The 23,710-nt window shown below is 55.3% G+C and overlaps 6 protein-coding genes across 6 annotated transcripts; 3 read left to right on the top strand and 3 right to left on the bottom strand.

The window, feature by feature from the left end:
* Window positions 1–3,349: 3,349 nt before the first annotated feature.
* EsH8_VII_000713 (uncharacterized protein) lies at window positions 3,350–4,842 on the top strand (the record flags this gene model as incomplete). Its single annotated transcript, XM_083270846.1, has 2 exons — window positions 3,350–3,496; window positions 3,988–4,842. 2 exons carry the CDS (start codon window positions 3,350–3,352, stop codon window positions 4,840–4,842), a joined length of 1,002 nt encoding a protein of 333 aa, XP_083128403.1.
* Window positions 4,843–5,701: 859 nt separating this feature from the next.
* On the bottom strand, window positions 5,702–8,512 carry EsH8_VII_000712 (uncharacterized protein; the record flags this gene model as incomplete). The annotated part of the gene is made up of 5 exons (XM_083270845.1): window positions 5,702–6,022; window positions 6,103–6,994; window positions 7,059–8,245; window positions 8,319–8,405; window positions 8,492–8,512. 5 exons carry the CDS (start codon window positions 8,510–8,512, stop codon window positions 5,702–5,704), a joined length of 2,508 nt encoding a protein of 835 aa, XP_083128402.1.
* Window positions 8,513–10,396: 1,884 nt separating this feature from the next.
* EsH8_VII_000711 (histone acetyltransferase NGG1) lies at window positions 10,397–12,521 on the bottom strand (the record flags this gene model as incomplete). The annotated part of the gene is made up of 2 exons (XM_083270844.1): window positions 10,397–11,892; window positions 12,050–12,521. 2 exons carry the CDS (start codon window positions 12,519–12,521, stop codon window positions 10,397–10,399), a joined length of 1,968 nt encoding a protein of 655 aa, XP_083128401.1.
* A 4,090-nt stretch (window positions 12,522–16,611) lies between these two features.
* Window positions 16,612–19,250, top strand: EsH8_VII_000710 (class I SAM-dependent methyltransferase; the record flags this gene model as incomplete). The annotated part of the gene is made up of 3 exons (XM_083270843.1): window positions 16,612–16,992; window positions 17,048–17,365; window positions 17,424–19,250. The coding sequence occupies 3 exons, from the start codon at window positions 16,612–16,614 to the stop codon at window positions 19,248–19,250; spliced, it is 2,526 nt and encodes an 841-aa protein (XP_083128400.1).
* A 1,173-nt stretch (window positions 19,251–20,423) lies between these two features.
* On the bottom strand, window positions 20,424–21,099 carry EsH8_VII_000709 (CybS-domain-containing protein; the record flags this gene model as incomplete). Its single annotated transcript, XM_083270842.1, has 3 exons — window positions 20,424–20,776; window positions 20,838–20,855; window positions 20,916–21,099. The coding sequence occupies 3 exons, from the start codon at window positions 21,097–21,099 to the stop codon at window positions 20,424–20,426; spliced, it is 555 nt and encodes a 184-aa protein (XP_083128399.1).
* A 472-nt stretch (window positions 21,100–21,571) lies between these two features.
* EsH8_VII_000708 (tyrosine--tRNA ligase MSY1) lies at window positions 21,572–23,600 on the top strand (the record flags this gene model as incomplete). The annotated part of the gene is made up of 3 exons (XM_083270841.1): window positions 21,572–21,813; window positions 21,880–22,320; window positions 22,382–23,600. The coding sequence occupies 3 exons, from the start codon at window positions 21,572–21,574 to the stop codon at window positions 23,598–23,600; spliced, it is 1,902 nt and encodes a 633-aa protein (XP_083128398.1).
* Between the last annotated feature and the right edge of the window lie 110 nt (window positions 23,601–23,710).

Below are 23,710 nucleotides of genomic sequence, written 5' to 3'. Positions count from 1 at the left end.
TCGTTGCTGGGAAAGACTGCTCGGTGAGAATTCGGTGTGCTCGGTGAAGCTCACACATCACTTTCGCGAAACGCGAGAAAGTTTGGTTCTGCCAGCGAGTTTACCCATGAGGATGTGGACGGTCTCAAAAAGAAGCATATGCATGTCGGCATTGGATGGAAACGTGACAAGTTTCCCCGTTGTGTCGCTCTGCCGCTGCCATGGCTTCCAGTCAGCCGAGTCTTGTCAACCTTTGGGGAAGCGAATGAATCACAGCAGTGGTCGAGATGGAATGCCATAAGCCTTGGTTTGCTTCTTTCGCGAAGCCTCCTTGCCCCGGGTGTTCGGGCACGAGCAGACATAGGGCCGTCTCCCCAAATCTGCACGTCCCAAATGCTGGTGGTAGCCAAGGGTCGGCAGGGCACTCCGAGGCAGCAGTATGCCTACAAGAGTCGTCGGCGAAGCCAAAGCCTGACGTATTTCACCACTAGGCAATGTTATCGGGCGTTTATCAGTCATGAGCAGTTTTCACAGGAATACGGGGCCAGGAGTGAGCACAGGTTCAACCCCCCTCTCTCTCTGCCTAGGGGCATTGGACGTAGCACCCATTGGCAAAATGCAGTTTCGGCCCATGTGCCATTTCTCAGAGGGCCGATGTTGGAGGTGAGTGCTGGGGAGGCCCGAAGGCTGCCGAGCATAGTCACTCCAGAGGTCTGGCCCGGTGTAACGTTTCTCGGTTTCCGAGCACCTAGGCATGATAAGGTAGGCCGTCGGCGACAGCGTCAACATGGCAGCGGAATGGGCTGAAGGGAGTAAGGTTCCAAGCTGCCGCCGCGCCCGCGGGGAGGGTAGATTCTATGGGCGGGAGGGGAGGTGCCTTGGGCCAGGATGGCTGATTGAGGAGAAGCGCTGGCTTCAGAGGGCGAAAGGGAAGAGTTTCCTGCCCTGGGGAATGCGATGTTCGCATGTGAGAGAGAGGCAGCGAATGCTCCAATTGACGGCGGGAGGACACGCCAGTGCTACGTGGGAAATGGCCTCACTCAGCATTGAGACTGAACTGTGAGCTGGGCGGCGCAGGCGCGGATGGGGGGAGACCCCATCCGAGCTGCTCGGTGCTGGCTTGGAATGGGCAGAGAGCTGCCTGCGACCCTCTGTTCCTCGAGGCCACGGTCACTCTCCTCAGCTGCGGCAGACGGGCAACACTGAGTGGAATGGAAGGTCGTGGCCGAGAATTTCAGCACCTCAGTGACAACCGGCCCAGGTCTGGATGGGGACGACGAGGCCCTTCGCCGAAGGTACCCGCGCTGTTCCAGAGTGAAGGAGGCACCTCGGCTGGGAGCCCGTCTGCAGCGCCTCAAGAGGCGAGATGACTGGCACGAGGAGACGGGCAGGCCAGCGTCTACGGTCGTTAAGCTCTCAGCTGCGATAACGGTGCCTCCTGGGCTGAAATTGGTGAGAGACCAAGGGGCCGACAGGCAGAGCAGTGGGGAAGGGCACCAGAACTGGGCCGCTGTCGGCCGCTGTCGGGATAGAGGACGAGAGGGAAGATTTTGCGGGTGAGTGGTGACGATGGCGAACTCAGCAGCTGCCCAGCCAGTTTCAGGCAGACACAGGCGGGGGCAGGCACCCAGCCCTCTCCAGGCACCTTGCTGCTTTTAACACTGGTGGGTGAAGGAGCAGGTGGAAGGAGATGGGGGGAGAGGAATAATTGTCGCTGTTGCTGCTGGGGGGGTGGGCAGTGCAGTCCCCGTCTGACGCCCATGCCCCCCGGTCATTGTTTTTTTTTTTCCCTCTCCTCGTTTGTGCTGTGTTCTTTCCGAAGCCACGCAGAGGAAGGTGCCCCAATTGCAGCGCCCTCATTGGGCAACAGGCCCAGGACCGCTAATGAGGTGTGTGATGGGTGCACACACAGAAAATGTGGGCGCCGAAAAATGAGCAGAGGGGGGGGGAAAAGGCATCCGTCACCATTACCACTCCGCTGAAAGTCCAGCGGAGGTATCGCCAGAGCATCAGGTCGAGGTCCAGCGCGACGGCGAGCGCGTTCAGAGAATAACAACGTCAGCAACAGCCGCGACTAAAGCATGCACGGGTTTGGAGCAGTCCACAGTTTCCAGAAATGACCCGAAAACTATACCGCCGCTCCCAAGAAATGCGAGTAATCATCGGTCCATTGCGAGACTTGCAATAGAAAAGTACAGCAAAGAGACAAGGCTCGGCATCTGGGTCCTGGGCGGCAACAGAGCACCAAGTGCGCGGAAGCCGAAGGGCATGAAGAGGAGGGGATGGGACGTGAGGTGAGGTGAGTTGAGGTGAGGTACTTGCTTCAGGTACCTTTTTGTGGTGAGGTAAGGGAAAGGCAAGCAGGGCAAGGTAAGGCGAGGCAAGGCGAGACGTGGAAAGCAGAGGGAAGGCGTGCAGCACCATGTCTCCTATCCCACGCGGTGGTGCTGCCTGCAGTGCGGGATTCGCGTGTGTTGAACGTGAGGTGAGGTGTCCTCAATGTTCTGTTGTGTGCTGTTTAGTGCCAATGACCCAGACAGGCAGATGCCGCCGTGATTTGTTGCAAAGCCGGCCAGATGGCTCTGGATGGGCGCGTCCCCAGCGGATGGCTCTGAGGGCGCTGAGAATAAAGGCCACCGTTCCTTCCATTGCTTGTGGTGGAGAGCGTCTGCCATTTTTGCAGAAAAACACTATGCAGAGGGGCGCAATAGCTGGGGCGGGTTAGCTGGATGAGACCGATCGGGCGAGGGTCGAGGGGTCGAGGGATTTTTTTTTTACTGATTAGCAGCGCTGAGGTGGATGCATCTCCTTGGGGGTTGCAGGGGTGTTAGGCACTTTTTACGTGTCGCATGATGTGATTGAGCTGAGGCCGGCTGCGAAACTTTGCATTGGGTGGGAGCAGTGAGGAGCCCGTACCTCATCGGGACCTGGTGCAGTACCGGAACGCCTGGGACTGGCTGCTGGAGCCCTGGGCGAGCAGGCCCCAAGTCGTTTAGATTTTTTTTTTGGGCGGGCACCTCGCACCTGCCCGAATTTTTCTCCCCTTCCCACTTGGCCCCCCCCCAGAAAAGGTGCCAAATCACTCCCAAACCCCTCCCGTCCAGGCTGCACTACATATTCGGCCCAGGCCCTCCCCCAACCTCCCAACCCTTCCTCTCTTTTCCCCCATTTCTTCACTTTCCCAGGCACTCGACCCCCCAAACCCAACACCATTTTTTCAATCGCGCCCTTCAACCCAAACCTCTACCAAAAAGCCCTCGCTTCTCCCCAGCGAAGACCATCTCCCTCATCGCGTCAAAGCAATCGCTTATAGCGCCTACTGGCCCTGAAAACACCACCCGCTCACCACAACCACCAAAACACCATCACAATGCCCCGTCCCTCCAAGAAGGCCGCCGCCGAGGCCCCCAAGCCTCCCGTCGCCGCTGTCCCCGTTGCGCCTGCTCAGCCCGTGCAGCCCCTCCAGATTCCTCAGAGACACATTGATGTCGAGGGTTTCATTCGCGTCCGCGACTCGGTAAGAGCCCATTCCCTTCTCCATCTCACCTGATTCAAACTCGCGTCATTTTGTTTCCCCCCAACTCCAACTCCTCCCTCCAACCCACCGCCTATACGGGCAAGATGCTCCGGGGTCGAGTCCGCGCCGGCTTCAACACTGGCATACGCGTCTCGGTCACCATCGACATCCAGTCACCCCATAGCGCACAGGATGCGCTGCTACGTATTGCTGTGTTTGAAAACCATCTGTCTAGCTGGTCCACCCAATACCAAGCGAGCGCATTTGAGCAGTCCTATTTGCCTCGCGCCAAATCGCATCTGCAAAACACGTTGCCTGCCCTGCTGCACCTTTTGTTTACATGGCCCAATGTGACCCCGCGTCTGCTTGGGAGCTGTGACCCACAGAAGCTCCTCGGGCTCGGCTTCAGACTGCTACACTTGCACTTTCTCTTATCGCTCCTTATAAATCAAGACACACTTGACACAGCAACATGCTAACAACATGCTCAGGTCCACCAGCGCCTCATCACCATCCTGGAGCTGATCAAGAACTTCTCTGAGGACTACTACCGCCAGACCAGCTTGCTTCTTGGCGAGTCAGCCAATGATGGCATCCCCGGCATTGACCACCCCCTGGTCAACCTTGAGCACGCTGTCGCTCAGAACATTGCTCCCCTCGGCCTGGGCCTCCCCGCTGGCGCCGCCTACCTCCCTGCCCCTGTTGAGGAGAAGAAGGAGCGCAAGAAGCGCACCCACGACCCCAATGCTCCCAAGCGCCCTCTGACCCCCTACTTCCTTTACATGCAGACCGCCCGCCCCATCATTGCCAACGATCTCGGCGATGCCGCTCCCAAGGGTGCCGTCCAAGAAGAGGGCCAGCGCCGCTGGAAGGCCATGAGCCCCTCCGAGAAGGCCGGCTGGAACAACGCCTACCAGTACAACCTCCGTCTCTACCAGGCTCGTGTCCACGCCTACAAGCAGGGCGGTAACCTCGAGGCCAGACTCATGGACGACGAGGCGGCTCTCAAGTACGCTGAGGAGCACAACATCCAGATCAACCCCGTTGACGTTGTCCCCGATGTTGAGGAGGCTATTGCCGAGCAGCTTAACCAAGCTAGCACCGTTGATGCCCCTGGTGAAGATGAGGAGGAGGAGGAGGTCCCCGCCCCCGTCAAGACCCCCAAGAAGCCCGCCTCTACTCGCAAGCGCAAGACTGCCACTCCCGCTGCCGAGCCCGAGGCCAAGACGACCGGTACTCCCGCCAGCCCTGACAAGAAGCGCCGCCGCACCTCTACCAAGGCCGCCGACGCTGTCGAGCCGGCCGAGCCCGCTAAGAAGAGCAGAGCCAAGAAGGGTAAGAACTGATTGCCTCGCTTCTTGCTCTTATCTTCGTCTTCTTTTTTCTGGGTTTCTGGTTTTATTTTGCAAAGATGATACCTCATTGCGCGGCTTCTTGTCGTTGACCCCTTGGCTGTCCTATTATGGGCGCAGATGTACCAAGGGGCCTGTGGACTGGGGGGAAGAAGGGACCATTTCTGCTTCGGTCCTCCCCAGTCATTGCGTCTGCGCGCGCATGGTGTGTATGATTTCACAAGGCGTGGTTTACGGAGGGGCTCAACGGATATGTGCGAGGGATACAAAACGCCCAGCCGGAGGCAGGCGGAATGGATCGATGGCTTCGGTTTGGGCTGGCTTGTTTGCTGTTTAGTCCTGTATGTATAATGATGGACATGAATCAACAACATTCTTGATCGTTACCTTTGTGTGTGTGTGTGTGTCTTGTTGCCGTGACTGAGTTGTGTTTAAAGTCGGCACTCGAAACACGATCGTCGTCTTCATACTGTGGATGATGGGGATTATACATCGTGGCGACTCTAGATCTCGTCTCGCAAAGTCGATTGCCTCGTACAGTTCAGTCAGAGGCCGACATTCCCCTGCTGCTGCGGTGACCAGAATAGCCGGATTTTTGTTGCTTCACCTTTGTAAGACCCTGTTCTTTACATCTACGCCGTAATAAAGTCATGCTGTATTGCTTTTTGAATGAATCATAACTACTCATATGTCATTAATGCCCACCCCGGACCCCCCCCTCCCCAGGTTCTCTCCCGCATAGGGGCGTCCCGTTCCCACCGCCGAGACTTCCCCTCACAACCCACCCACCCATCCCATACTTGAACAATTACACATCCTCCTCCCTCCCCCTTCAACCACTTGCTACTCTCTCTCAATACACGTAAAATGCCTGCGTCAGAGGCAGCTCCTCCGCCGGCTCGGCAGCGCACACCACGCCGTCCGCCTCGACGACGTAGCTCTCTGGGTCGACACGCATCTTGGGCATCCTGTCGTTGAACCGCATGTCCTTCTTGCCGACGGTGCGGCAGCCCCGGACGGCCTCGACGCGCTTCTTGAGGCCGTAGGACGCGATGGCGCCGGAGCTGATGGATGCCGCCGAGACGAAGAGGACAGACGACTGGGGCACGAGGGGGGCGAACATGGGGCGCGCGATGATGGGCTGAACCGTCGGGATCGAGGCGTTGGGGTCGCCCTGGAGCAAGTGTCAGAGAGACCGACTGGCGTCGCGGGGAGGGGAGAGAGGGAGAAGGAGAGGGAGAGGGAAGGACTAACCATTTGCGCACTCGCGATGAGACCGCTCTTGATGACCAGGGTCGGCTTCGTACCGAACCACGCCGGGTCCCAGACCACCAGGTCCGCGAGCTTGCCGACCTCGATGCTGCCGACGAGATGCCCGAACCCCTGGGCCACGGCCGCGTTGATGGTGTACTTTGACACGTACCGCTTCACGCGGTAGTTGTCCGCGCCCGTCCCCTCGTCCTCGGGGAGGAAGCCGCGCTGGACCTTGTTCTTGTGCGCCGTGTTCCAGGTCCGCAGGATGACCTCGCCGCAGCGGCCCATGGCCTGGGAGTCGGAGGACATCATGCTGATGGCACCCAGGTCGTGGAGCACGTCCTCCGCGGCGATGGTCTCGGCGCGGATGCGCGACTCGGCGAAGGCGACGTCCTCGGGGATGTTCTTGGAGAGGTGGTGGCACACCATGAGCATGTCCAGGTGCTCGTCCAGGGTGTTGCGGGTGTAGGGGCGGGTCGGGTTCGTGGACGAGGGCAGGACGTTGGGGTGTTCCACCACGGAGATGATGTCCGGCGCGTGGCCGCCTCCCGCGCCTTCGGTGTGGTAGGTGTGGATGGTGCGCCCGGCAATGGCGTTGATGGTCGACTCGACGAAGCCCGACTCGTTGAGCGTGTCGGTGTGGATGAGACACTGGATGTCGAGCTCGTCGCACACGGTGAGGCAGGCGTCAATGGCCGCGGGCGTGGTGCCCCAGTCCTCGTGGAGCTTGAGGCCGCAGGCGCCGGCGAGGACTTGCTCGCGCAGGGCCTCCGGCGCAGAGTCGTTGCCCTTGGCCGTGATGCCGATGTTGAGGGGAAGGGTGTCACAGGCCTGTAGCATCTGGCGCATGTAGTTCTTGCCGGGTGTGCAGGTTGTGGCGCTCGTGCCGGCACTGGTGTGCGTGTTAGTCGAGGACGACGAAAGATTGGGTACAACCAGAGGAGGATGCTTCTTACCTAGGGCCGGTGCCGCCACCAAGCATCGTGGTGATGCCTGATGCGACGGCCTCGTTCGCCTGCTGAGGGCAGATGAAGTGGATGTGGGTGTCGACGCCGCCAGCCGTGATGATCTTGCCCTCGCCGGCGACGACGTCCGTACAGCTGCCCACTACCATGTTGGGCGTCACGCCGTCCATGACGTCCGGGTTGCCCGCCTTTCCGATCCCCACGATCAGCCCGTCCTTCACGCCAATATCGGCCTTGTAGATGCCCGTCCAGTCGACGATGAGAGCGTTGATGACCACCATGTCAAGGGTTTCCGAGTCCGGCCGGCCCGTCGCCTGGCCCATGCCTTCTCTCAGGGTCTTGCCGCCGCCGAACTTACACTCGTCACCATACACGGTGAGGTCCTTCTCGACACGGATCCATAGGTCGGTGCTGCCCAGCCGGACGAGGTCGTCCGTTGTCGGCCCAAACATGGTGGCGTAAGCCGCCCTCTCCATCTGGTACACATCGGGAAAGTTCATAATGGCCTCCGGCTCCGGCGCGTGAGCGAAACCAGCCAGCTGCAGCTTTTCAACAATGTCCTTGGCGCGCCAGAGCTCAACCCCTCCCGAGGCCAGATTGTTCCCGCCGCGGATGACCTTGTGGCCTCCAATCTCAACGAGGGTGACCGTCTTCACGTCGCCAGGCTCGAAGCGCACCGACGTCCCGGCGGGGATGTCTAGGCGGTAGCCATACGACTTCTCTCGGTCAAACTCCAGTTGCGGGTTCGTCTCAATAAAGTGGTAATGTGAGCCGACCTGGACGGGCCGGTCACCCTTGCTCTTCACCCTGAGCCTGATCCGGTTCCTGGTCTGGTTGAGAGCAACCTTCTTAACCCCCGTGACGACGGCACCGGGAGCCTTCTTGGGCTCGTACGCCGCAACATCGGGCATGGAGAAGAGGTCAGAACTGGGCACGGGGAGGAAGCTCCCGTATAAGGCGCGTGCCAGGTCTCCATCGTCTGTCGAGATGGGGTTGTGGACCGTCACGAGGTACGTCCCAGAGGGAAACGTGCCCTCAACCTGGATTTCATGAAGAGTACTGCAAACAGCTGGCAGCACGTGGCGTCTTCCCAGCATGGTAGCCCCCAGGCTCATGAGGTCGGCGACGGTGTGGTTGCCATCACGGATGAGCTCTTGCAGGTTACTTGCTATCAATGCCTTTGAGGGGGCTTATGTTAGCGCAGGCGGACTTGGACATGAGCGATATGACCGCGAAAAGAGGGTTTCGTACCGTAGCTTCAGAGTGGTTCAACTTGACGCCCCGGGCGAGCCGTCGCTGGGCGAGAGAGCCCAGTTGAGAAATAACGAGCTTATCGAGCTACAGTCACGGCGTCCCACGTTAACACTTCTTTGTCGAATTTTGCCAAGCGACAGGGATGTGTAAGAGGGACACAGGCTACAAACCTCTTTTGGTACGAGATGCATCCTGGCGAAACGTAACCTCGAGCAAGAATCTCTCAGTATACGGGTGCTGTAGTTGTTGGTGAGAGGGTTAAATTAGATGTTCAAAAAGTTGGCTGGCGCCAGAGACATAGCACCCGTTTCCCGTCCTGATAGGGAGCGGCCGTCGAATCGCCCTCGGGCGCGCTGGACCGCCGGCCAAAAGGTGGGATGATGATAAGGCCCGGCCCCTTGGGTGCGTCCCGCGAGGGGATAGGCTTGATTGGCCCTCCACTACCCCGCACAAGGAAGGTCCCTGAGAAACAACGGCCAAACCACCAATACGTGATGCTCGTTTGTCTAATAGGCATTACGTCCAATTTTAGGCGATAAGCTAGAGAGACCTGTCAATCCTGGCCGCTGCAACGAGCCGCTCCGAGTGCTTCTTCATGCTTACTTAGCTCGACGTACACATTCATAGCCGATTCTCACGTTTCTGTCTTGGCATCGAGGACTCCCGGCTCTGAGCCATAACTCCCTCGAGTTGACTCTCTGCAGAAGCAGTAAAGGAAGGTATCGTGATGGAGAGAGCGTGCCGTGTTGTGAGAGAGGGGAGTGACACCCCAAGGGAAGTGACAACACGAAGCTTTTAGAAAGAGAAATCTTTTCATACTCAAACCAGATATGGAGCAAGGAAAAAACTAGACCAGAAGATCAACAAGACACCCATGTTTACTTTTGGCACCACGGGTTGTCTGCCAGCAGCCCTACACAAATGCCAGGCTCGCAGAAGCAGCAAATACTCGAGGCATGATGTTGGACGAATAATTGAAGTCACAGGGTGTTGAAAAGTGGAATGCACCGCAGGTGCATACCTGTATAGTAGTGACCTTGTTGAACGCCAGCGAGCTCGCCGCGGCATGGTGCTTGAATCATGCTTGCCAGCACTATTTTTCTTGTCCCTCGGCAATTCGAGCTAGGTCCGTAAAGAGAGCCAACTTGAATAGGTGGTAATAGATACCATCGACCTAGAGCGGGGGTATTCAGGGTGTAGTGATTTGTACAAACGAAGCTCACCTCTCCAATCGCAGGTACGAAGGGGTTATTGAAGCCTTGGAGAAAGTCGATTCTCACTGATACGCCAACGGCTAGACATGTCGGCCGAGTTTGACGCTTCTACTACCACATCTGCACCATATCAGCACAAGTTCGGACAAGGTGAGAATGGCCTCGAAGGCATGTGTGTGGGGACCCAAACATAACCAGGCCATGAAGCAGAAGAAAAGTAAAACGATATAGGTATGGAATAATCCCGGTGCTAGCCCCCAGTCTACTTCAGTCTGTTTCGTTTACACCCAGTGGATTCCATGGGTAGCTTGAACAAGATACGGGCACGCGACACCTCAAAGTTGCCAATGCTGGTGGGACCTTCGAATGCACGCGCTTGATTGTTGAACCTAGTATCCAGTCGAGACTGGCACCGGGCACCAGGAACATTCACCAAGTACCTTATTGAAGACATTTCAACGGCAATCAGCCGAGCATCGAAAACGGTCAAGGTGGTGGCGGATTGACAGGCTGATGCGAAAACGAGATTGTGCCTCGACAACGTCCCCTATCCTGCCTGGCGCCTTGCCCGGGCTTATATAGTGCAAACAGAAACGAAATGTTTAGAGAAATTGGTATTTCAGTTCATCATTGACACAACCTAGCGGTGGCCTGATCACCACCCTGCATATCAAGTCCATGGCGATACCTATGCACAACGAGGCCTCTATGCTATCCCCAACGCCGTCCGCCGAGCCGAGTCAGAAGGTTGACTCTCGCCCCAAAGCCCGCCGCCCAGAACCAAACCCGAACCGATATATTTTGCCAGTGCTAGTCGTATAAAAATCACAATCATCCGTTATCCTTGACAGTGCGTGCTGATTACTCCTCCTCGACCTCCTCGTCCCATTGCTGCTTCTCTCTCTTTATCAGGTCCGACATGACATTAGACTTGAAGATGGATGAGTCGGTATCCGAACTGCGCGGGACCTTGCCCAGGCTTTCATCGTCGAACACAGATCCTATCGTGTCGATCCAACGCTTGCGCCGCTCCATCAATGTCTTGGTCATGTCGCCGATGCCCGGCCTGGCCATACCAGCCGCGCCCCCGACTGCATGACTGCCACCCCCGGCTCCGCCTGGACGCTTGTTCTTCTTGCTCTTGCCCATTGTGCGCGTCCGCTTGAGGTATGCGGCCTGTACCTGCGTATCGAGATCCTCGAGAATTGTCTGGTACTCTTGGTGCGCCATACGCTCCTTGACGAGCTCCGTAAGCCGAGACTTGCGTGCACCGTTGATGAGCATCTGCTCTCGCAAACGACCCTGCAGCAATCGTAATCGGGCGGCCACCTCATCGTCGAAGGCACCGTCGTACTCGCCCTCGAAATTGCCATCCTGCGGGAGGAAGCCGATGTGTCTCAATTCCTGCTTGATGCGTTCATCGACTTGCGTGTACTCCAGCTTTGGATGCGAAGCCTTTTTCCATGCTTCCGAGTTTGACTCCGGCATGAACGATGCTGGCGGGACCGGTGGCGCCTTGTCATCGTTGAAACTTTGCTGTGTGTCTCCATTTTCGCCGTTGACGCTGCCGTTCATGGTAATGTCGCCATTCGTGACACCGTTAGGCCCTTTATCCTCATCCGCCTGTGGCCGGTTCTCAGGCCGCATGGCCTGCATCAACCGCGACAACAGCGGGCCGACGGAAAGCTTGTCCGTCTCGGCGACCTCGTCGTCCATGTTGTCGATCGCGCCGCGGGCTTGGTTGGGTGCAAGCTTTTCGCGTGCGTTCTGGGGATTGTCTAGCGCCATGGCACCGTCGTCTTCGGCCCAAATCTCGGTATAGTGTTTCTTGCCTCTCTTGGGCATATGGAATGGGGCGACGCGGTCGCCACGCTCTCGAAGAAATGCCAGGTCTTCTTCGGCGAAAGGACGGAAATATGGTTCGATGTACGTCGAAAAGGTCGAAAAGCTGATTTGATTCGTGGGCTTGGCACTGCTAAAATCCTTGTCGGGCGGATCGCCAGCAATCAGATCAGCCAGGTCGCTCTTGGGGAAAACGGCAACAGAGTAGATCTCCTGCAATTCTTCGTTGGGCATGCCGGGATGTGTAGGGCGAATCTCGTAGACGGTCGGGTCGGGGAAGGTGGATGGGTCGTCGCCGAACGTGTGCGCGGCGGGTTGCGCCTTTTTGGGCGGCGCGCCCTCGTCTTCTGAACTTTCCTCCTCCTCATCCTCATTGTCCTCTTTTTTGGTCTTCTCGTCGACTTCCATTGCTGATGGTGTGGCTGGCGCGACAGGTGACAGGGAAGAACTGGCCGAGTCGTTGTCGCGCGAAAGCTTTCGTGGTTTAGTGGATTCCCTAAGCGGGGATGATCGCTCTGCGGTAGCGGGTGAGGTCAGTACTGTGGTGAATACGAGAATTACTCGCCGTGACGAAGTGAGCTCCCGATGAGCATCGCATGCCCCACGAACAAACCAAGTAAAAAAGTGAAAGAGCACTAGGCCGCACAGGGCCAAGAAAGGGTAGGGACCTACCGACTCCCCCGTCCTGGGGGGGTGCCAGGGTATCGGCAGCCTTCCTCTTCTTCTTGTTCGTCTTGCCGGTCTTCTTGCCTTCTCCTTCAGCCTTGCCAGCGTCATTGGTGCTTTCTTCGACGTCGTTGACATATTGCTTGCGCGTGCTGGCTAATATCCGCATACCCCTATCGCAGAAGTTGCTGCGTCTGTCGATGGTTTCCTGTAGGCGCTGGAGGCGAGCTATCATGCCGTCGAGGCTCTTAGAGTCGGGCATGACGGCGTTGGATGCGCCCTGGTCGACGAGGTCGTCATAGTTGAGGTTGCGGAACTGCTCCACGCGCAGCTCGAGATACTCGGTGTCGACGGCCTCGATGGGCGGCAAGCTGGCGGACGGGACAACGGAGCTGGGTGTCGTGTTGCGGCTGCGCTGTCGCATGGCGCCAGGCCCAGCCTTCTTGCCGGTGCCTTTTTGGCTCGCTGCAGGAGGCATCGCGGGCTGCCTCTGGTCGAACTTCACAGGTGAAACCCAGCTCGGGATGAGGTTGGAACATGCGCGTCCTCGTTGTCGGGGTTTGGGATGAATCAGAGATGTTGAAGTGTAGGTTCGGTATTTGACGTCGAGGGTCACTGGCAGTCGAGATCGCGCCGCCCTGCACGCCAAACCTGCTTACTGGATTGGCCGCTGGTCGCGGAATGTATGGGTCGAAGCGCCCCTGCTTGTCTGTGATGTGCGCACCCTGGGGTCACCCGCGGAAGTCTGGGGGATGTACGTACTCCATTAGCGGTAGTATTGGCTTTAAGGCCCACGGTCACCCTGTGACACCTAGGTATCCGTACCAACAACCTGCATCTTCCATCAGAAGCCTCGTCCTCTCTGCCGTGTTGCGGCGTTGCGTCTATTTATTTCCCTTTGCAATACAAAATGCCCAGAAATTTAGAATTCTGTGCTTCTCATTCCACACACAGGCATCTTAGCAGTAATGCATGCATCACACTATAGTGTGGCTTTACAACACGGCGTCTGGCCAAGGTTATCCAATACTAGCTAGTGCCACGGCTTCCAAGCAGCTGGGTTCATTGAGGAGCTGTGTTGAAGGTAATTTGCACAATCACATCAGGCACTCCGCCCTCATCCCCAGTACAGCGTTGAGATTTTATAAATGTACCTGTTTTCCTGCCATGGCTTTTAATGGCCAGACGCTGTAATAATTCGCGATCAATGATATTTTGGCAGTAATTCGCCCTCTGGATATATTGCTTGCGATCTGGTCTTCTTTCCACTTGTGACAGAGAACTGCTACAGCTTTTGAAGTTTGAAGAGTGTCCACGACAACAAAGCAATTCCGATCCATACTGATGGTGGCAATGGAAATTCTTGAAGATATCGCCAATAGCCAATGTGGCAAATCACTGAAAATGAAGATACCTCAACGCCCAGAAAACCCGGTGATCTCCATGCTATTCAAAGTGAGATACGAAGAAGCCACGCAGACAAAGGGCCACCAGCTGGATTGGGGATAACATATTGGCAAGTGGTAGTATGAACAGTCATCGCTCACAAAAGAAAAGGAAAAAAATCAAGAGGCTTGGATGCCTTTCTTGTACCAATTGACTTGCCCCCTGGCCGACTTGAAAGCCGTTAAAAAGGTCGCGGGCATATCCGCCCCGCTGGAGACCGCAACTGACACCGGCCAGCATGGCTCCACCACCGGCTTCTGCCGAATTGACGGACCCGACTCGGGAGGCTGTCCTCACTCACCTTACGTCCATTAGAACATCCTGCTAACCGAATTTTACCCAAATTACAAAGAAGAACGGATGCTGTCCAGCATGTCATTCCCCCAAGCCCGGGCATCGAATCCACGGTGCCACGGTTGAGAGTTTCGGAGCCGGAGCCGGCATCGTCGCATTTACACCGACAAGAAAACTCTGTTTGGAACTTCATCTGTTGGATATTAGAAAATCGTTTTGGTTTGAAGCTGGCTCAGAACTTGAACAGCGAGCGGCAATATCCCTCCGCATTTGCAAGGGGCGATTGTTTCCTGTCGCCCTGGCAGATGGTAGATGCCAAAATCAGCGGCAGTGATGTAACGATAGTTTAGAGGGCGATTCATGTCGTTTAGATAGCAATAAATTGAAATATGCGATTGGATTTTGGTGAAAAACAGGTTTGAGTTTTCAAGGCGTCGAGTTTCATCACATTGTGTCGAGAATGTACTTGGATTGACTTTCCGATTGGGTTGCAATGTTAAGTTTGCAGTTTTAGTTATGGGATAACAAAGAGGCACATAAAGTGCTATCATCGAAACCCGAACACGTTTAGTCAGAATGAGTTACGGATATACTTGTCCAAATTGTGTTCAAATATATGTGCCTTTGATGCTCGAAAGCCATGGTATCGGAAACACCGCACACTGAGGAAGCCCTGGGTTTTCTAGTGCTGATAGCTTTGAGCTAGTCTACTGAACTACAAAGAGTCAGTTTGCGTATAACCTATGAATTTGCAGTATGTTATTTATCAATCTCAAAATAGTCTGATGTGCAACATATCAAACTTCTTACAATCGTGGACTTCATGATGTGAGTGTCAAGTTTACATTGGGCGCTCCTGGCGTGAAGTAGACGGGAAGGGTTCTTACGCCAACGTGCTGTTCGACATAGCACCTAATTACACAGTGAGCTAGGGACATACGGTACCTGTGAAGCAGACGCTGGGAGTTGATGGAAATTGTTCGAGCTTTAAACCTCTCCGAATGCAGTGTTCATAGAATTCATATCCTTTGCTGCTGCTTTTTGGCTTCTATAGACCATGACCGCACTGTCTTTTAAGGCAATGTGTTGTGTTGTCTCCATCAGTCACTGACATTGCATACACTGCTTGTTTGATAGATCAATGTACACAATGTGGCATGCGCGCCGAGATGGTAGTAAATAGTCATCTATTTACACCCCATCTAGCAGCTTGCTGACTGCCATTGCAGTTGTAGTTTGAAAGCTTCAACGTGATTCAAAGCATCATGTTGGTATCAGAAGAGTGATTAGACAAGAGTCATCACCAGAAACAGGTCTGCCGTGGGCGTGGCCGTCTTTGAACCCGTCCGGGTTGTGGGGGTTGAGGATGGTTAGGCACCTTTCAAAGGGTCAGCCAAGTTTGGTAGCGGCTTCGATGGGAGGGGATAAATAAATGTTATATACAACGCATCCTTATTCAGGAAGTCATGGATGTGTTGGTCTTCCCTAACAGTAATAATGAGCACGGCTGGTTTATTTATGCGAAGCCAATGGCCACCTTCTCGGCTTTTCAGTGAAAGATTACTCCGGCAAGACTCGGCTGTCGCGTCTTCTCCTCCTAAAGTCGGCATTGTCTCGACGCGAGGAGCTTGAACCACCCTCCCGGATGCTCTTCCGTTAACCATTGACCAACGAAATCCACACAAGACTTATCTCTTGCGTAGGATAGCAAACTCTCTTCCACTATGAAGATCTTAGGGGCTGTAGAGGGTGCCATGTGCTCCAGGTCCCTTCTCTCATTGGCATCGTGCCTTGGCGGCCCAATCCTGGACAGATTGCATTCCAATTGTGGTGGTATGCTACGCTACAGTTATGCATGGTAGCAAGCAAATGTCCTAGCTAGGCGGACGGTTTGCCGCTCGTCGATTGACAGGCTACAGCTAGCCGTTCTAGACTTTTACTCAGTCGCACAAATTTCACCTCGTGGCCAATTTTACCTCCCGCGTTTCAACCATCAATAACTCCTTAATGGCATGGATTGTTTGGTCTCATTACGCGGTTAACGCGACTCACATAGAGGCAAAGTCTACGTGGCTTGTCCTTTGATGGAACCTGAAGCATCGACGTGATGAGAAGCTTAGGCAGAGCACAAGGTTCGCCCATTGGCTCTCACATACAGGACCGGCACCCCACAGGCTCGGAAGAGGGAAACTGGCGCGTCTTGTAGTTTCCCGTGCCATTAAACTAACAAAAGATTGGCGCAAGGCACAATAGCTCGGATAGTTTCGATTCACCAGCTCAGTGGTTGACATCCAGATGGTTGACCCATGTGCTCTGGCCATTGGTCGACACGAGTTGGCCCACAGGGGCTGACATGGGCATCCGTGTTTGACTTCACCCACGCTAGTGCTCGACAACGAGCTGGCGGGGTTGGATCAATTGAGATGCTTTTGGTGGGGTTCTTTCTTCAGGGTCCAGGACAGCCCAGGGCCTCAACTGCGATTCTTCCCTCGAGCAGTGCGGTTATGATGACAACATGTCACATCTCTCTGTTAGACCTACCTGATATGCTACGTACTTGCTACCTCACTACCCAGCAAGTTGCAAACATCCGCAGGATGTAGACGATACTTGTGGACGGATCGAGTGATCTCGTATATACATCGCAGTCGTTGGATATGGGAGGTCTATATATCACTGGCGGTGTCTCTCGCATTGCGGATGTTCCCTCTCTTCGGTCTTCTTTTTCTGCCTCGTTATATTATCCCATTGTTGTCAATTCAACTTGCCAAGAGCACCAGAACCGCTTCAACGCACCTTCTCTACGCCCAGAGCAATGAGAGAATACCATGGCTTCTCTTGGTGGTAACATATTGCCCCTCGACTTTGATCTCAAAACAACGTTTGCTGGGCTCAGCGCAGTAGCTCTTAGCGGCCTGCTCTTTTCCAAGCTCCTCTCAAAAAATGAGTCGGAGAGCAACGAGGCTCCTACCCTCCTCAAGTCTTTCTTGCTCTTTTTCTACTCCTGCTTCATCAAACCGCATAATGGCGACAAGAAGGGCAACCAACAGGACGCCCTCGAGAGCTTCTACAAGAAGCAAGCCGGCGCTTACGATGCAACCAGGAAGGTCCTTCTGCAAGGCAGAGAGGACATGCTTGCGCTTGTCGCAGCACAGCTGAAAGCCAAAAGCCCAAAGAAAGGCGACAAGGCCAAACGAATTTGGGTTGATGTGAGTCGCTATACCCGTTGCAATACATCCAAGTTTACGCTGACATGGTAAACAGGTCGGCGGAGGAACGGGTTGGAACATTGAGGCCATGTCTAGCTTTGTCAATGTTCCCGAGTTCTTCTCCAGCGTCTACCTCGTCGACTTCTCCCCGTCCCTCTGCGAAGTTGCCCGACAGCGCTTCCAACGTCTTGGCTGGAAAAATGTCAAGGTCGTCTGTGAGGACGCAAGGAAGTTTCGACTCGAGGATTATGAAAATGATCTTCCAAGCAATCGTCTGCCGCCGCGCTCGCCTGTCTTGAGCTACTTCTCCCACAAACGTGCAGAGCATGGCGGAGCTGATCTCATCACCATGTCGTACAGCTTGTCTATGATTGTAAGTTTTCTAAAGCCGCACTCTTCAAGCCAGCTGTAACTAAACTCTGTGAAAATAGCCTGACTACTACTCTGTCATCGATTCGCTTACCTCGCTTCTGTGCCCAGACGGCGTGATGGGAGTTGTCGATTTCTATGTTCAGTCCAAGACTGACTTTGCTTTCCGCAACTACACTGGTGGACTTGTCGGCCGTCATGTCAATTGGTTCTTGAGAACGTTCTGGCGCGCTTGGTTCGACCTCGACCGTGTCGGTCTTGAAGCCGGTCGTCGGGATTATCTCGAGTACAAGTTTGGAACAGTACTCACTGTCAACACCCGCAACCACGCTCTTGGTCGCATTCCCTACTATGTTTGGGTTGGCTGCCACAAGAAGCCCTTCTCTTCTTCGAGCCTCCCACACGAGATCATCGAGAAGATTGATGCACTTGCCACGGAGTCGCCTTACCTCTATCCCGCCAACCAGGGTGATGCTCTCACTCGTGCGATCGAAAGATCTGCACCCGAGATCCGCTCAAAGGCTTTCATGGCAGCAATTCAGAACCTCTCGGCGACCTTGCCTTTGCCTTCGTTCTTCTACCAGAACCACCATTGGCGCATTTACTATGACGACCAGCTTCAAAAGCATACTCAGTTCAACGACGAGTACATCTACGCCTTCACTTGGGAGGACTCCCGCGTGGATGAGCGCCTGCTCAATCTTGGCTCGGACGACGTGGTGCTGGCCATCACCAGTGCCGGTGACAATATTCTCTCATACGCGATGCAGAGCCCGGCCAGAATTCATGCTGTCGACTTGAACCCCACACAGAACCACCTCCTTGAGCTCAAGGTCGCCTCTTACACAGCGCTTCCCTACGAAGACTTCTGGAAGCTGTTCGGAGAGGGCAAGCATCCCGAATTCCGCTCGCTGCTTATCACAAAGCTTTCCCCTCATCTCTCCAGTCGTGCCTTCCAGTACTGGCTCAAGAACGTTCACGTATTTGCGAACACCAAGGGCTATGGTCTCTACGACACTGGCGGCTCCCGCCACGCCATCCGTGTCTTCCGCTGGATATCGCGCGTTTTCGGTTGCCGGGCTGCCGTTAAGGAGTTACTCTCCACCAAGACTCTCAACGAGCAGCGCGAGGTCTGGCGCAACAAGATTCGACCCGCCCTTCTCTCCAAGCTTGTTTGCAAACTAGTTGTCAGCCAGGAGAGCTTCCTCTGGGCCGCCCTTGGCGTCCCCAAGAACCAGCTCGCCATGATCGAGAACGACCACGCCGAGAGCGAGGCCGTCAAGGGTCCAACCCCGACGGCCCGCAAGGTCCGCTCCCACGCCATCTGGCGGTACATGGTCGACACCCTCGACCCCGTCGCCGAGCAAACACACATCGCTGCCAATAACCCCTACTACCACGTCTGTATGACCGGCGACTTCACGAGGCGCTGCCACCCTGACTACCTCTCTGAGAAGGCACACGCTAAACTCTCGCGCCCTAACGCCTTTGATGGATTGCGTATCCACACGGACGAGATCGACGAGGTAATCAACCGCATCACGCCTGGCACACTGACCGTCGCCGTCATCATGGACAGCATGGATTGGTTTGACCCTGGCTCCCCGGCGGCGGCGGCACAGATTACGAAACTTAACCGCGCGCTCAAGATGGGCGGCCGGGTGCTCTTGCGCTCATCAGCTCTGAGCCCCTGGTACATCAAGGTATTCGAGGCTCACGGCTTCTCCCCTAAGTGCGTTGGTGCCCGGACCAATGGTGCCTGCATCGACCGTGTCAACATGTACGCGTCATGCTGGATCAATACCAAGGTTGAGAACCTTCCGCCGCCAACCCCCGAAATGGACCGCATGGGCGGTTCTGAGATCACGAGCTTCTCCCTCTCAGCTTAGAGCTGCGTTTTTAGTCACTAGTAAGACGTATCTTTATTAGAGCTATAAGGGTTATTATGATGATGGGGTTGGACTTCAAAGGTTGAATATGGGATCTGTGAATATGACGAGAATGGTACGATGTTTTGGAATTTGCTTACAGGATGGCACATGTATTCGCCTCCATGGAATGTGTTGGAAGTTAGGAGATAGTAGTGATGTTATTTAGCGTTGATGAACCACCCAAGGTTTCCTTATCACTCTGCTGAAACTCAACGTGAACGCCGCGGTGACACTTGACTTGACCAGTTGACCAACTCAGTGCTTGGCTGGCATGGCCGATCTGACAGCACTAGCGATATCGCAAGGGCGTTTGAATCAGGGTAGATTCCAAATATGGCCCAAAAGCACAAGGCCGCTTATAGCACCTGAATTACTTTGGGGTTGGCTGTTTTGTATACTTTTCTTTTCATATCATTAAGGCCCAAAGACAACAACATCAAACGTTTGGCTAGCTTCAAACCTGCGAACCCCAATGGCCAATAACTAAACGTGTCGATTGATCGATTACGACAGTTGGACACGAGGCAACCTAGATCGCGCAGTTGATCACAGCGGGGACAAGGCCTCCCGTAGAGCCATGAGTCAGTGATATTGAGAATGTGCTTCTCGCAAGGTGGGTAAGGTGTTCAAGTTTGCTTCCCCCCTTTTCACCAAGGCTCTTGGCCCGATCTGCTCCGACATGCCAAAGATTCGTCATGATAGCGCAAGTCCACCCCTAAGCCGTGAAATTCAAGTGCCTCGAGTGGCATGTTGTTTCAAAACTGGCCATGGTTACAATTGACGAGGCAGCGTCAACGAGACGATGGCTTCAGCCGTTCTTTTTCTACTAGCGGATGAAGCATTCACTTACATTGACCCCCGAAAGGTGCCATGCTGAGTTCATTGACAAAGAATCCAATTTTGCCTAGACTGGTGATTGTACACTGGCCATTCCAATTCTAAACCCTGGCGCCCCCGAATCACACATACAACTAACTGACCCCCGTGCCGTTCATCGGCACCGGGGTCTGGCGAATTCTCTTTCCCGCTGCATCCTTCCACGATCTACCTGTCGGTGGAAGGTTGCTGCTCGGTAACGATTTCGAACATTAACCTTTACAGGCGCTAACAAGACAACGAAATCCACCCCATCTAAGCCTTCCAGAGACGTGCGACAGCCTCGGTGACACCGACGTCGCTAGTCTCATACTCGTACAGCCCAAGGCCGACCAGGGCGGTCGCCAGGTTCAGGCCCCACATGGTAGCCTTGCGCAACTTGGGGTAGTGCTTGGTGGGAACGTAATCGATGATGATGTTCTGGAAGCCGGTGTGGGAGTGGATGAGGATCAGGGCGCAGAGGACGGCGTCCGTCGCGGGGTTCAGGGAACCGGCAGCGAAGGGGGTGATGGTGATGGGAACGAGGCCGGCGGCGAGGAGGCGGTCGAACGTCCAGTGGTAGGAGCCGTGGGAGGGACTCGGGGGAGGAACAGGGGCAGGGTCGTTGACTAAACATCACAGATTAGGTTGGTTCGCACTTCAATATTGACTTTCATGGAGTTGTCGTACCTCCACCCTGAATAACCTCTGTGGAAATAAGTTAGTCATGGTTCGCGGGTAAATTCAGGAGCAAAGACTGATACGTACGAGGTCCGACGGGCAACAGATTCCTCTTGGCGGTGTTGTGGAAGGCCGCGACTCTTATCGAGTTGTTCACGAATTCTTTCTGGGCGGCCGGCTTGATGAAGGCGGAACGAATCGGGGAGGCCTTGGCCATACGGGCCGCCGTGGCGGTTTGCCGGAGCAGAGCAGGTCGCACAATCGAAGCCATGGTGATCGCGGGGGTTCACAGGCCGTCAATTGGGGTTCGGGGAGAGTGGGCTTCGTTCTTGGGGGTTTAGCTGGGGAAGAAGTTCAAGTGGATGAGGCGCTTGATCGGAAGCATCATCGAGGATTCCATTTACCGAGGATGGGCTGAATTGGAATTCCCAGTTCCGTGATTGGTCAGGTCTTCTCCGGTCGACTCCACGTGATTCCGCGATGAAAGATCGGACGGATGTCGGACTAATGTAGACGCGTACCAGCTCTCTTATCGAGTTTGCGATAAGCCGGGAAATTTTTGGAGCTCGGCCGATTTGCGACAGCTGGGTCTTGGGTGTAGCCATCCTGAGTGAGTCGATTGCAGGGTTGATCTCTAACTTGGGGTTCATTGATTGCTGTACTTTTCGCCCGTCATTCCTTTCAATGTGTTGATAATAAAAAAATTTGTTTTCTTATTATTTAACTGACGAAAAACCCTCGCCATGTCGTCGACATTGGGGTCGCGCCTCCCTGAACTGCGGCGGAATATCTGCAGACGATGCGCCGCGCTTCCAGCGACCCATTTGCAGCAAGCCCGAGCAAGATGGGTGTCACAGAAGGTCGTGGAAAAGCGCAGGACCGGGGAGGAGGAATGGGCAAAGCGCGCCGAGGCTATCCAGCAAGGTGACATTCAAAATATTTGGGACGTCTTTGAGGAGCGAGGCTACGTCAAAGACATCGCAGGGTGAGCTTCGCAGCGCCGCCGCAGGCCCCTCCTCTTCGAGGCAAATATGCTGATGCGACCACACAGGCGCACACCACAAGTCAAAGAGCTCTTGCGAACCAAGCGAATAGGCGCATACGTCGGGATCGACCCTACAGCCGCATCTCTCCACGTTGGCCATCTTCTCCCCTTCATGCCCCTTTTCTGGATGTACCTCCATGGTTACACGGCCGTGTCGCTGGTTGGAGGCGCAACAGGCAGGATAGGCGACCCGACGGACCGGTTGAAGACCCGTGAGGTTATGGCGAATAGCGAGGTGTCAATGAACATCACCAAGATCCACTACCAGTTGAAGAAAATTTGGGCCAATGTCGAGACGCTTGGGCGGAAGTATGGCACAGAGCCGGACTGGGCGGCCAAGAGACACCTTGTGAACAACAACATGTGGTGGCAGAGCCTGCCGATGTACGATGTTATGAAGAGACTGGGCCGATACATGCGGATAGGGCCGATGCTCGGCCGCGATACGTGAGTTCTGGTTGTTAACCCATCCTCCTCGGGCTAGGTTACTGACAGCATAAACGAACAGCGTCAAGAACAAGATGGAAAAGGGAGACGGCATGTCTCTCGCGGAGTTCATCTACCCGCTAATGCAAGGATGGGATTTCTGGCACCTGTACTCTAAGTTGGGTGTCCAGATGCAGATTGGAGGTTCCGACCAATTCGGCAACATCGTAACGGGCATTGAGGCCGTTAAGACAATCCGGTCTTCGGAAGAGAACCCCAATATGAGACTCTCCGAGACCTGGAAAGACGATCCCATCGGCTTCACCGTGCCGCTCCTGACGGACAGCGCGGGCGCCAAGTTCGGCAAGAGCGCGGGTAACGCCGTTTGGCTTGACTCCTTCATGACCAGCGCCTTTGATCTCTACGGATACTTTGCCAGGAGATCGGATGGCGAGGTCGAGAAGTTGCTCAAGCTCTTCACCTTCCTCCCCACAGCCGATATCGAGAGGCTGATGGTAAAGCACGCGCAAGACCCGCCCCAGAGAATTGCCCAGCACACCCTCGCCTTTGAAGTCCTGTCCCTGGTTCATGGTGCCGATGTCGCCATCAGAGAACAGCAGCAGCACAAGTTCATGTACAGCAAGGGCTCCGGCACCCAGTTCGTGGGCGTCACCCCCGAGGCAGTGCAGGACACCTCGGCCACCTACAAGGCCGTCGAGGGCCGCCCCACCACCTTGAACAACGCCCCGAAGATGGACATGCAGCTCCCCGAACACCTCATCTACAACCAGGGCATCGCCCGCATCCTCTACGCCGCCGGCCTGGCATCCTCCGTCAGCGAGGGCCACCGCATTGCCCGCGCCTCGGGGGCCTACGTCGCCGCCGCCCCCGGCAAGGACATGCGCGGCCTCGTCCCCGGAAACCTCGATTGGACGCCCGTCAAGCTCTGGTACCCGCAGGATGTGCCCAAGTTCTTGATCGACGGTCGCGTCCTCATCATCCGCAAGGGCAAGCACAACGTGCGCATCATCGAGGTCGTCAGCGACAAGGAGTGGCAGGACAGCGGCAAGGCGTACCCTGGAGAGCCGTTCAAGGGCAAGACGCGCGTTATGATGCAGCAGCTGAAGGAGATGGCCGAGGCCGAGGGCCGAAAGCTGTCGCGTCGCGAGCTCGAGGAGATGCTCAAGGAGAAGCTGGCCGCCGAGGAGGAGGAGGTTACTGTTGTCAACAACCCAGACATCAAGTTCCCCAAGAAAAGCGAGCGGCAACAAGCGTTTGAGGAGGTTCAGAAGTCGCAGTAGAAGGGGAGCGGCGGGAGCCCTGGCCTCAAGGCTTATGTATCACGCGATACCATGTACAACTGTCTGTTACAATGATTTGTATATTACCACTGGAACAACTGTAAAAACAA

The sequence above is a fragment of the Colletotrichum jinshuiense genome, chromosome 7 (genome assembly GCF_051148585.1).
Source record: "Colletotrichum jinshuiense chromosome 7, complete sequence".
Lineage (NCBI taxonomy): Eukaryota > Fungi > Ascomycota > Sordariomycetes > Glomerellales > Glomerellaceae > Colletotrichum > Colletotrichum jinshuiense.
Note: the sequence above shows the minus strand (reverse complement) of the source record. Positions and strands in the feature narration are given on the sequence as shown.